We start from the raw sequence: 13,638 nt of genomic DNA, 5'->3' as shown, positions 1-13,638 counted from the left end.
TACGAACATACAAACATAAGAAACAGGAGAAATAGGCCATTCGGCCCCTCGAGCCTACTTTGCCATTCAATAAGATCATGGCTGATCTGTTTGTGTTTCAAAGTCCACATTCCCTTTGATTCCCCTACCTAACAAGAATCTATCTACCTCTGCCTTAAAAATATTCAATGGCCCCACCTCCATCACCTTCTGAGGCAAAGAGCTCCAAAGTCTCACAACCCTCAGAGAGAAAAAAATTCTCATCTCTATCCTAAAAGGGCAAGCCCCAATTTTAAAACAGTGCCCCCTAGTCCTAGACTCACCCACAAGGGGAAACATCTGTTCCACATCCAACTTGTCGAGACCATTCAGGATCCTATATACTTCAATCAAGTCACCCCTCACTCTTCTAAATTCCAGTGGAAACAAGCCCAGTCTGTCCAACCTTTCCTCATAAGACAACCCACTCATTCCAGGTGTCAATCTAGTAAACCTCCTCTGAACCACCTCCAACATATCTCCATCCTTCCTTAAGTAAGGAGGCCAAAACTGCGCACAGTATTTGAGGTGTGGTCTCACCAATGCCCTGTATAACTGAAGCATGACATCCTTACTTTTATGTTCAATTCCTCTGGTAACAAAGGATAGCGTTCCATTAACCTTCTTGATTACATGCTGCATACTAACCTTCTTCACCTTGCAGCCGTTCTCCTTTTAAGTAACACTCTGCTTTTTTATTCTTCCTGCCAAAGTGAACAACTTCACATTTTCCCACATTATACTCCATCTGCCAGATTTTTGCCCACTCTCTCAACCAATTTATATCCGTCTGCAACCTCATGTCCTCTTTACAACCTACCTTCCTATCTTTTGTGTCAACTGCAAATTTAGCTACCATGCCTTCACTCCCCTCATCTAAGTCAGTGATATAAATTGTAAAAAGTTGAGGCCCCAGCACAGATCCCTGCAGAGCTTCCACTCGTCACATCCTGCCAATCAAAAAAGGGCCCATTTATGCATACTCTGCTTTCTGCCAGTCAACTAATCTTCTATCCACACTAATATGTTCCCTTTACACCATTTTATTTCCTGCAATAATCTTTCATGTGCACCTTATCAAATACCTTCTGGAAGACCAAGTACAGTGCTCCCCTTTATCCACAGCGCATGTTACTCCTTCAAAGAACTCCAATAAATTGGTTAAACATGATTTCCCTTTCACAAAACTAGGCTGACTCTTCCCAATTGCCTTGAGCTCTTTGAAGTGACTAGCTATAACCTCCTTAATGATCAATTCTAACACCTTTCCAACAACAGACGTCAAGCCAACTGGCCTATAGATTCCTGTTTTCTGCCTCCCTCCCTTCTTGGATGGAGGGGTTATATTTGCTACTTCCTAGTCTGATGAAATCTAGCGAATTTTGAAAAATTAAGACCAATGCATCCACTACCTCATTAGCCACCTCTTTCAAGACCCAAGGATGAATTCCATCAGGACCCAGAGACTTGTCATCCCACAGCTCCATCAGTTTGCTCAGTACCACTTCCCTAATGATGGTAATTTCATCAAGTTCCTTTCTCCCTTCCACCTCTTGATTTATAGCTATTCCTGGAATGGTTTTTGTATCTTCTATAGTTAAGACAGAAGCAAAATATCTATTCATTTCATCCGCCTTTTCTTTATTATCTATTAACTCCCCATTCTCACTTTCTGGAGAACCAACTCTCACTTTACTTACTCTTATCCTTTTTAAATACCTAGAGAAACATTTGCTGTTTTTACATTTCTAGCTAGCTTCCTCTCACACTATTTTCTCCTGATTAACCATTTAGTCATTCTCTGCCGTTCTTTATATTCTAACAAATCATCTGATCTGCCGCATCTTTGCGCGGTTATATGCTTTTTCCTTAAGTTTGATGCTTTCCTTAACTTCTTTAGTTAGCCACGGATGGTGGGTTCTCCCCCTTAGAATTTTTCTTTAAAGTAGGAATATGTTGTGTATTCTGAAATATCCCCTTAAATGTCTGCCACTGCTTCTCCGTTTATCTATCCTCTAGCCCAGTATCCCAGTTCACTTCAGCTAGATCAGCTTTCATGCCACATATTTGCCCCTATTTAAGTTTAAAATACTTGCCTTAGACCCACTTTTCTCCCTTTCAAACTGGATGTAAAATTCAATCATATTGCAGTCGCTGCTACCTAAGGGTGCCTTTACTCTGAGGTCATTAATTAATCCTGTCACATTACACATTACAAAGTCTAATATAACCAGCTCTCTGGTCGGTGCCAGAACGTGCTGCTCTAAGAAGCTATCTTGAAAACATTCTAAGAACTCCTCATCCAGGCTACTACTGCCAACTGATTTTTCCAGCTTATATGTAGACTAAAATCACTCATGATTATTGCCATTCCTTTATCACAAGCACCCAATATTTCTTCTTGCATACTTTGTCCTACTGTGGTTACTGTTAGGAGGCCTATAGACCACTCCCAATAGTGACTTCTTTCCCCCACTATTCCTCATCTCTACCCAAAGATGTATTATTTCATATTATGTGGGCATGGCCGGCATTTGTTGCCCATTCCTAATTATCCTTGAATGGGGTGGCTTGCCACACCATTTCAGAGAGCAGTCAAAAGTCAACCACATTGCTGTGGGTCTGGAGTCAAATGTAGGCCAGACCAGGTAAGCATAGTAGATTTTCTTCCCTAAAGGGCATCAGTAAACCAGATGGGTTTTACAGCAATCAATGATAGTTTCATGGCCACCATTACTGAGACTAGCTATTTAATTCTAAACGATTAAAGGGATTTGAACCCTTGTCCCCAGAGCATTAGCCTGGGCCTCCGGATTACTCATACAGTGGCATTACCACCAAACCACCATCTCCCCAGTCTCCCCAATGAAAGGTCAACGACCTGAACACAGATGTTGCCTGATGAGTGATTCCAGCAGTTTCTATTATTTCAGATTTCTAGCATCCATAGTGTTTTGCTTTTGTACTTGTTCTTTCTTTCACCCAATAATCTTCAGTTTGATGCAATCAAAAAAGACAATTCCCTGATTTACATAGCCTTTTATTTATTTTCAATCCTGACAGTGGCCTATGTAATGGTCCTTTAACATTGGAGACTTGTTTTCAATTGACAAGCCAATGTAAATTTAAAGAATATTAAAAATCATAAAAATTTAGGGAAGTGCCTTTGCTCTTAAAATCTAAAATCACACAAACAATGCTAGAAATATCGCTTTACTTGAAAGAAGTAAAATAAACCCAGCTATAATACAAAAACCTTTCAAGTTGCACGTGCACTGCTTCTATGGTACTATAGAGTAACATACAATAGAATCCACTGGCTAGTATTTTCACTCAATTAATTACTAAGAAAATATAGTTTGCACTATGCGAAATTATATAATTGTGTTTTTAAACAGTACAAGGTAAAACAAAAATAGGGTTTACAGGGTTTAGAATGAGATATCTTATTACCTCACTTTTTATTTATTTGTTCATGGGACGTGGGCGTCATTGGCTAGGCTAGCATTTATTGCCCATGCCTAATTGCCCTTTAAATGTACATTGGCTTGTCAATTGAAAACAAGTCTCCTATGTTAAAGGACCATTACACAGGCCACTGTCAGGATTGAAAATAAATAAAAGGCTATCTAAATCAGGGAATTGTCTTTTTTGATTGCATCAAACTGAAGATTATTGGGTGAAAGAAAGAACAAGCACAAGTTCAGAGGGCATTTAAGACTCAACCGGTGGGTCTGGCGTCACATATAGGCCAGACCAGGTAAGGATTGCAGATTTCCTTCCCAAAAGGACATTAGTGAACTATATTCATATCAAAAAACTGACATGGTGGATCACACAGATTCTGCATTTTTGAATGCGTCCCTGTGGGAAGACTCCAAAATAATATTGACAAACTGCTAGGGTCTCCTTGCTTGAACTTTGGAAAGATAACATTAGCTGTCAAACAGTGATATCATTGTAGAATTTTTTTTTTTACTTGTGCCTAGCAACAGGAATAAGATGCTAATAAGGTAATCTGTTGGTTCACACTCCAAGCCCATGGATACCCACTTGGATTCTCCAGGTTCCTAAATCTTTATGCATGTTTCCTTTCAGATGAACTGATAGGATGGAGGGCAGAGGGAGAGGATCCGGTTCATCACTACTCTACCGTCCAGGTTACCATAATCCAATTTCACAGCTCATTATCCCCAAAGGTCATCAATTTTAGTAAATCGAGATGGATCATCTACTGCAGACCAGTGCTCTATCAGCGATAACTGATCAGTGTATTAAATAAATTGTCTCGCTTATGCTACCCTATTTAATCTGCAGTAATATGCTGGCTCACAGCTATAATCCAGTTTAACCAGTAAAACACTGTTCGACAATGTTCTATTAGAACTGGTAATTGCACATTTCTGACAGTTCCAGAATTCACAGGGCTTTGAGGAAATAGCCAGTTAATAAATGTTTTGAAGAAAGACAAAATGTAACAATGAGCATATTTATGAATACATCCTGAGTGTGCAAAATAATACAAAACCAATAGTATTATTTTCATATCTTCCACAAGTATTTTTTGAAGGTCAGCTTGCTGGAGAAATCATAATTTGCATGAAGTTTACAAGATGCTACTCGAATTACATGGGACAGCAACTGAGATCTGTAACATCACCGTGAGAGGGTCAAATCGGTTTTCACCTTAAAGGCAGATGTGTGGAAGTAAGTCTGCTTCCAGGATGCATTGTAAAGCATTATTTGTATTAAAATGGAAGGTTGATCAAACAAGCTATCCAAATGCATGATACCTACATACCAATCAGATCATATAACATAAGCACATTAGATGCAATTCACCTTTGTAGTATCAAATACAAGGCAACCAGGATTATAGACAATGCAGAGAAAACATATGAAAGAAACTTGGCTCTAACTTAGTAACAGTTGAACGAACAACCTGCCAATATGGTTAGTAGACATTACACAATTGGAAAATTCAAATTCAAAACTGCCTCAACTGAAATTAGCACTGGAGATGTGTCAAAACAGTCAAGACTGCATCAGGACAGCTTAAGCAAGCAAAAGGGGGAAATCCTTTCCCTTCGAATGCAAATCTCTCCCAATGAATCAATCAAACCGAAAGCTCTTTAGAAAAAACACTTCATCTAATTTCATTTTATAATGAGAAGAGAAGCCTATTTTAATGAGACTCCAGTTAAAATTTGTGTCCCAGTAGGGTAAGTGCAAACTTAGTGCCACAACTTTCACTTCCAACACATCATCCCTTTAACTCACATAGCCTGTGTTCAGGATTGTATCAGTAAGAAATCTGAAGCAGAGAGCAAAAGGGAGTTGTGGAAGAAAAAAATGCAACCTGGATTGCAGTATTTTTGAAGTTTAACTATTTCAAATAAAAGTTGTTTGAAACATTCTTTCAATAACCAACTGCTCTTTATGCACTGTATATTGCACAAGCTCATGAATGGGCCGAAGGCCATCACTTTCAGCCCTGAAAAGTGCTCAGACAACCTCAGATTACCCTAGAAGGGCAAGGTATCTCAAAAATTTGAGTAACAGGTGAAGTTAGCTGTTTCACACTGCTATTATGCAGTAGCAACACAAGTGGTATTAGTCACTAACAGGATGCTGCCATCAAGCCAAAAAGATTTCTTGCCTATCACACAAACATGTATTGTGGTCTATGAATTTCAGTGCCAGTGTGATGCTAGGTATGTAGGCCGTACATCCCAAAGACTGGCAGATCATATCAAATCACATGTTGCAGCCGCTGTTCATAACGGGCAAGGTACAGTCTGTGTTTTGAGTTTTGCAAACACAATGTCCAACATTAGATGCAATTCCGCAAGTGGACAATATTTGCTAAATAATCCTCAATGTGCTAAAAATTACACTGATAATCAATTTAAGATCGCAGTGTGGTACACGTGCATGTACAAATATTGATACGCAGACAGAAAGAACATGTACACACCTTGAGCCTGTTTTAGCTAAACAAAGTAAGTGACAGCCATTCGCTGGTTAATTCCTCTGGGGAATGCCTTGGTCAATCAGAGTCAAGCTGCCTGGTTTAAAATTTCAAACAATGCTTGTCAGTTAACTGTCAGTCACCATTAACTGGTGCATTCTCCACAACACCTCTACCAATCAGAGTCCACTTGCCAACCAATCAGCACTCTCTTCTCATACAGTATAAATTTGCTGCTTCCTCTGACATTGGCATTCTTGTGATTGTCCTGACGAGTGCAAGATGATAAGCTTCAACAAAATGTCTATATTTAGGAATACTCAAGTTCTAAGTATATAAGGTTTTAATTTTTTTCTGTCAGGAAAGGTCCTACAGAATCTAACTGAAGCTTTTACATTGGCTGTCGGGAAATTCTGATTCACTTAATGTTTTTCATTTAAAGTTGCACTCTTCAGGAACGTAGCTACAACATGAAGAATTACTGTATATGAAGTCTTCCAATGCTTTATATGAGGATTTTGCAGTGTCAATCAGTAAAAGAGAATATATAATTTAATTGTATTCTGCCTTCCATCAGAACTCCCTCCCGAATAGCTCTGTGGGTGTAACTTTTTATTTATTCATTCATGGTACGTGGCCATCACTGGCTAGGCCAGGGTTTATTGCCCCTCCCTAATTGCCCTTAAGAAGTTGGTGGTGAGCTGCCTTCTTGAACCTGCTGCAGTCCAGGTGCTCCACAGTGGAGGGAGTTCCAGGATTTTGATGCAGCAACGGCGATATATTTCCAAGTCAGGATGGTGAGTGACTTGGAGGGGAACTTCCAGGTGGTGGTGTTCCCATCTACCTGCTGCTCTTGGCCTTCTAGATGCTGGTGGTCGTGGGTTTAGAAAGTGCTGTCTAAGGAGCCTTGGTGAATTTCACCAATGCATCTTGTAGATGGTACACACTGCTGCTACTGTGCGTCGGTGATGGAGGGACTGGATGTTTGTGGACGTGGTGCCAATCAAGGGGGCTGCTTTGCCCTGGATGGTGTCAAGCTTCTTGAGTGTTGTTGGAGCTGCACTCATCCAGGCAAGTGGAAAGTATTCCATCACACTCCTGACTTGAGCCTTGTAGATGGCAGACAGGCTTTGGGGAGACAGGAAGTGAGTTACTCGCCACAGGATTCCTAGACTCTGACCTGCTCTTGTAGCCACAATATTTATATGGCTTGTTCAGTTCAGTTTCTGGTCAATGGTAACCCCACATGATGTTGACAGTGAGGGATTCAGCAATGGTAGTGCCATTGAACATCAAGGGGCAGCGGTTAAACTCTCTCTTGTTGGAGATAGTCATTGCCTGGCACTTGTCGCTCGAATGTTACTTGCCACTTGACAACCCAAGTCCAGGTCATGCTGCATTTGGACATGGACTGCTTCAGTATCTGAGGAGTTGCAAATGGTGCTGAACACTGAAATCACCAGCGAACATCCCCACTTCTGATCTTATAATGTAGGAAAGGTCATTGATGAAGCAGCTGAAGATGGCTGGGACTAGGACACTACCCTGAGGAATTCCTACAGTGATGTCTTGGAGCTGAGATGACTGACCTCCAACAACCACAACCATCTTTCTTTGTGCTGTGTATGACTCCAACCAGTGGAGAGTTTTCCCCCCGCCGATTCCAATTTTCTAGGGCTCCTTGATGCCACACTTGGTCAAATGCTGACTGGATGTCAAGGGCAGTCACTCTCACCTCACCTCTGGAGTTCAGCTCTTTTGTCCATGTTTGGACCAAGGCAGTGAAGAGGTCAGGAGCTGAGTCACCCAACTGGAACCCAAACTAAACGTAGTCAGCAGGTTATTGCGAAGCAAGTGCCGCTTGATAGCACTGTTGATAGCCCCTTCCATCACTTTATTGATGATCGAGAGTAGATGGGTTCTAATTGGCTGGGTTGGATTTGTCCTGCTTTTTGTATACAGGACATTCCTGGGCAATTTCCCACATAGCTGGGTGGATGCCAGTGTTGTAGCTGTACTGAAACAGCTTTGACTAGGGGTGCGGCAAGTTCTGGAGCATAAGTCTTCAGTACTATTGCCGGAATATTGTCAGGGCCCATAGCCTTTGCACTATCCAGTGCCTTCAATCATTTCTTGATATCGTGTGGAGTGAATCAAATTGGGTGAAGCCTGGTATCTGTGATGCTGGAGACCTCCAGGAAGATGGAGATGGATCATCTACTCGGCACTTCTGGCTGAAGATCGTTGCAAATGCTTCAGCCTTATCTTTCTCACTGCTATGCTGGGCTCCCCCATCACTGAGGATGGGGATATTTGTGGGGTCTCCTCCTCCAGTGAGTTGTTTAATCGTCCACCATCATTCACAACTCGATATGGCAGGACTGCAAAGCTTAGATCTGATCAATTCGTTGTGGAATTGCTTAGCTCTCTGTCTCTCGCTTGCTGCTTGTTTGGCACGCAAGTAGTCCCTAGTTGCAGCTTCACCAGGTTGACACCTCATTTTTGGGTCTGCCTGGTGCTGCTTCTGGCATGCCCTCCTGCACTCTTTTTTGAACCAGGGTATTCCCCCGGCTTGATAGTAATAGTAGAGTGGGAGATATGCTGGGCCATAAGGTTACAGATTGTGTTCGAGTACAATCCTGCTGCTGCTGATGGCTCACAGCATCTCATGGTTACCCAACCTTGAGTTGCTAGATTTATTTGAAATCTATCCCATTTACCACTCTGGTAATGCCACACAACACGATGGTGGATATCCTCAATGAGAAGACAGGACTTCGTCTCCACAAGACGGTACATTGGTCACTCCTACCGATACTGTCTTGGACAGATGCATCTGCAGCAGGCAGATTGGTGAGGATGAGGTCAACTATGTCTTCCATCACCACCTTCCGCAGACCCAATCTAGCAGCTATGTCTTTTAATACTCAGCCAGTTCAGTCAGTAGTGGTGCTACCGAGCCACTCTTGGTGATGGACATAGACGTCCCCCACCTGGAGTACATTCTGCACCCTTGTCACCCTCAGTGCTTCTTCCAAGTGGTGTTCAACATGGAGGAGTAATGATTCATAGGCTGAGGGGGGGATGGTACGTAGTAATCAGCAAGAGGCTTCTAAGACCATGTTTGATCGTGTGCCTCGAGGCTTCATGGGGTCCATAGTTAATGTTGAGGATTCCCAGGGCAACTCCCTCCTGGTTGTATACCACTGTGCCGTCACCTTTCCTGAGTCTGTTCTGCCGGTGGGACAGGACATACCCAGGGATGGTGATGGTGGCGTCTGGGACATTATCTGTAAGATATGATTCCATGAGAATGACTATGTCAGGCTGTTGCTTGATTAGTCTGTGTGTTTGTGCTCTCCCAACTTTGGCACAAGCCCCCAGATGTTAGTAAGGAGGACTTTACAGGATCAACAGATCTGTGTTTGCCTTTGTAGTTTCTGGCACTTTGGTGGATGCCAGGTGGTCTATCCAGTTTCATTCCTTATTGACTTGCATTTATTGCCCATCCCAAATTCCCCTTGAGAAGGTGGTGGTGAACTGCATCCTTGAACCCCTGCAGTCCACATGGGCAACAAATGCTGACCTAAAAGTACTAAAACACACACCACACACACAAAATTAACCAAAAGCCAAATTAAAAAACTGAGTTAAGTCAAAAGAATAAACAAGCTGGTCATTATGTCCATATACATGAGCACTTGAAATTATTCAGAAAACAAATCTGTGTGATGCATTAGTAGCCAAATAAGCCGTCAGTCATACTTAAGATTTTAATTCTACCAAAAGTGCATAATTTGCTTTATATAATGACTGCGGTAATTCCCGATTATACTTAATTCTAAATGGTGACTGTTCCTCAGCAATTCTTTTATTAGACCGTAAAAATTGGCACTTTTTCCAAATACTTATCCTAAACTGCAATTCCAGATAATTGCTTTGACAAGTTAACTTATCTTTGTTCATGCCAAAGCCACTTGCAATAAGGGAGTTGCTACTTTATGCACTTAGTTACCTCCCTCTGCTCCTCTGTTTACAAATTCAACCGCCCATCATCACACAATAATACTATTACATTATTTCACACAACTTATTTGGAGAAAACAAGTATGGTGTTTCAGAACTGAGCAACAACTGAAAAAAGTCTAATCTGTTCACAGGCCCTGCCTGCTTCAAAGAATATTCCAGTGTTTTCAGTTTTTTTATTCATTCACGGGTTGTGGGCTTCACTGGCTGGGCCAGCATTTATTGCCCATCCCTAGTTGCCCTTGAGAAGGTGGTAGTGAGCTGCCTTCTTGAACCACTGCAGTCCATGTGCTGTTAGGAAGGGAGTTCCAGGATTTTGACCCAGCGAGAGTGAAGGAATGGTGATATATTTCCAAGTCGGGATAGTGAGTGACTTGGAGGGGAACTTTCAGGAGGTGGTGTTCCCATCTATCTGCTGCTCTTATCCTTCTAGGTGGCAGTGGTTGATGGTTTCGAAGGTGCTGTGTAAGGAGCCTTGTTGAGTTCCTGCAGTAGATGGTACACACTGCTGCCACTGTGCATCAGTGGTGGAGGGAGTGAATGTTTCTGGATGTGTTGCCAATCAAGTGGGCTGCTTTGTCCTGGATGGTGTCAAGCTTTTTGAGTGTTGTTGCAGCTGCACACATCCAGGCAAGTGGGGAGTATTCCACCACATTCCTGACTTGTGCCTTGTCGATGGTGCTCAGGCTTTGGGGAGTCAGGAGGTGAGTTACTCGCTACAGGATTCCTAGCCTCTGACCTGCTCTCGTAGCCACAGTACTTATATGGCTAGTCCAGTTCAGTTTCTGGTCAATGATAACCCCCAGGATGTTGATAGTGGGGGATTCAGTGATGGTAATGCCACTGAATGTTAAGGGGCGATGGTTAGATTCTCTATTGTTGGAGACAGTCATTGTCTGGCACTTATGTGGTGTGAATGTTACTTGCCAATTGTCAGACCAGGCTGGGTATTGTCTAGGTTTTGCTACATTTGGACATGGACTGCTCCAGTTTCTGAGGAGTTGAGAATGGTGCTGAATACTGTGAAATCATCAGTGAACATACCCACTTCTGACCTTATGACGGAAGGAAGGTCATTGATGAAGCAGCTGCAGATAGTTGGGCCAAGGACACTACCCTGAGGAACTCCAGTGATCTCCTGGAACTGAGATAATTGACCCCTGACAACCATAACCATCTTCCTTTGTGCTAGGTATGACTCCAACCAGCGGAATGTTTTCCCCCGGTTCTCACTGACTCCAGTTTTGCTGAGGTTCCTTGATGTCATATTCGGTGATATAAGTTGAGGAATCATTAGGGTTAAGGTTAGGTTAGGGACTACCACAGAAGTGGGACAAAACAGTATTTTTTTAAAATCTTGAAATGTGCGCTTTGAACTTCTGATATCAGACAACAGCACTCCCAAATTTGCACTGCTTTTTCAAGGCTGGCCTAGCTCAAAGAATTTCAAATCAGGTGGACTTACAGAACTTTTTGTTTAGTCTTTATACTGTAATAGAATGTTAAATGGCTGTTATCACTTTTTGTGTGCCAAAATCCAGCCTCTGACTCACCGTCACACCATGGTATATCAAACAGCAAGAACAATTTTTAGAGGATATGGTGTAATATCAATGTAGGGGGTGTTGGACTATGAAGAGCGACAAGCTTTTTCAGCCAAACGTGACTATACGTGTTTTAAAAAGCATCATATTTTTAAAACTTTTTTGATGTAGTTGCTAAGACTGGTTACAGCAGTCATAATTACCGTTTCACATTTCCCCATGGGAAACAATTCTCTTCGATCCATTCGCACCTGTGCAAATGTTCTTCAGACTGTAAAAATACATCCTGTGACACTAACATTCCCACCAGGCACCAAAAGTAGATTGCTAGACAGGACTAATTAGTTATCAACGAAACTGAAGGACACAACTAACATTAAAGTGAAATTTGCAATTGATACAAATCAAACACAAATCCAAATATTAACTGTATCACCTATCTCCTTCCTAACCTCACGCACACCAGCCATAAAACAAATCACAGTAATCAACTACAAATGATTTCTCAGTAACAAGGCTATATTATCAGAAATCCTTTATTAGATTATTGCCTTGTAATCAATTCAAAATTCAATTAGATATTTAAATCAGAGGGTGAGCACGTAAAATACAATTCATTATTCTTCTGCACAAAGGCTAGCAAGCATTTAAGGTTTCAATTTCCTACTGATATTAGTTAAAACAACATAGTTCATACAAAGCATACAAGGGTCAATTTAAGAGGATATCGACATTCTGGGTTCAACTGACTTTCTTCAAAGAAATTTGAGTGTGGCTCAAACTGTGTAGGAGAGAAGGAATATAAAGATGAACACATATGCGTTAAGACATCAAAACTTCTTGTGTGCATGCATACACATACATTTCTACCTACAACTGCACTGCAGGCTCATTTTCCAATGCATATTAAAATGATCTCCAAGTTTGACCCAGCTTTGTGTCTTTCCTTCCGATCTTCAGCTCCTGGCCCCACTCCTCCCGACTTACCCAAACTCTCTATCCCCGATTCCAACTTCCTGTGCATCTACTTTTGTTCAATCCACCACTGGCAGAAAAACCTTCATTTGGCCCATTCTCACACTTCATCTGCTTCCCTTCCTCATCAGACTCTCTTCAAAACAGCTCTCTCTGACAGAACATTTGTTTACCCCTCCTATCTTTGTCCCTGTCTTTATCCCAAATATTCTGTGATGTGAAACATCTTGGAATGTTTTTCACATTTAAGGTGCCATATAAATGCAAATTGTTGCTGTTGAAGGAATAGGAAGATTTCCAGCATAAAGTGCAAAACACAATTTACATTCATAGTCTGCCTTTAACACTTCATCGTTTTATCACAAAACCTCTTCTCGAATAAGAACTCACAAAATAATAGACCATTCCATTCAATGCATCCATGCTGGATTTTCTGCCTTCCTCCACTTTCCTACCTGCTCCCCACATTCCTCAATTCCGAAAGCATAAAAATCTGTCCAACTCAGTCTTAATGATTCAGCGATGGAGCATCCACAAGGATATCCTTTAAATAGGGAGACAAAAACTGCATGCAATACTGCAGGTGTGACCTCACCAAAACCTTCTACAATTGTAACAAGACTTCTTTTTTTTTAAGTCCTAATAATGGCTTGATTTAATTTGAAATATTATTCATTCATTTACAATGGAAAGCTGGTCCAACACAGGATAGAGTTCAGACATTATATCCAATTAGGCTTCTTCGGCCAATGACCTCGCTAATGTAAAACCACATCACAATTTCTGTGGCCACATGCGTGTTCCTTGGGGCATCCTTTACAGTTACTTGTTTGTAATTCCCAGCCTTAAATGATGCCACAAGACCGTTGAAGCTTTCAACAACCATTGGGATTTCTCCAGGAGTTGGAGGATTCAGCTCCACCCAAGCATATTTCCAGAAGGTAGCCAGACGTGGTTTAGAGTAATTAGTAGCAACCAGGGCAAGCTTGAGGCTGCCGGTCACCACTTTTTGCACCAGCCGCCGCGCCACCTCCGCCATCTTCATAATGTCGCTTCTGGGAAAGACCCCGAGACCTCCAATCCCCTTGCAATAAAGGTCAATGG

The 13,638-nt window shown here is 41.8% G+C and overlaps 2 protein-coding genes across 2 annotated transcripts in view; both read right to left on the bottom strand.

Moving 5' to 3' along the window:
- The window catches only part of LOC121277667 (serine/threonine-protein kinase MRCK alpha-like), a 715,733-nt gene that overhangs the window by 669,362 nt on the left and 32,733 nt on the right, over window positions 1-13,638 (bottom strand). The gene's annotated exons all lie outside the window — the stretch shown is intronic.
- Window positions 13,240-13,573, bottom strand: LOC121277666 (ATP synthase subunit g, mitochondrial-like). Its single transcript, XM_041187268.1, has one exon. It carries the CDS (start codon window positions 13,571-13,573, stop codon window positions 13,250-13,252), a length of 324 nt encoding a protein of 107 aa, XP_041043202.1. The 3' UTR covers window positions 13,240-13,249.

The sequence above is a fragment of the Carcharodon carcharias genome, chromosome 5, assembly GCF_017639515.1.
Source record: "Carcharodon carcharias isolate sCarCar2 chromosome 5, sCarCar2.pri, whole genome shotgun sequence".
NCBI lineage: Eukaryota > Metazoa > Chordata > Chondrichthyes > Lamniformes > Lamnidae > Carcharodon > Carcharodon carcharias.
Note: the sequence above shows the minus strand (reverse complement) of the source record. Positions and strands in the feature narration are given on the sequence as shown.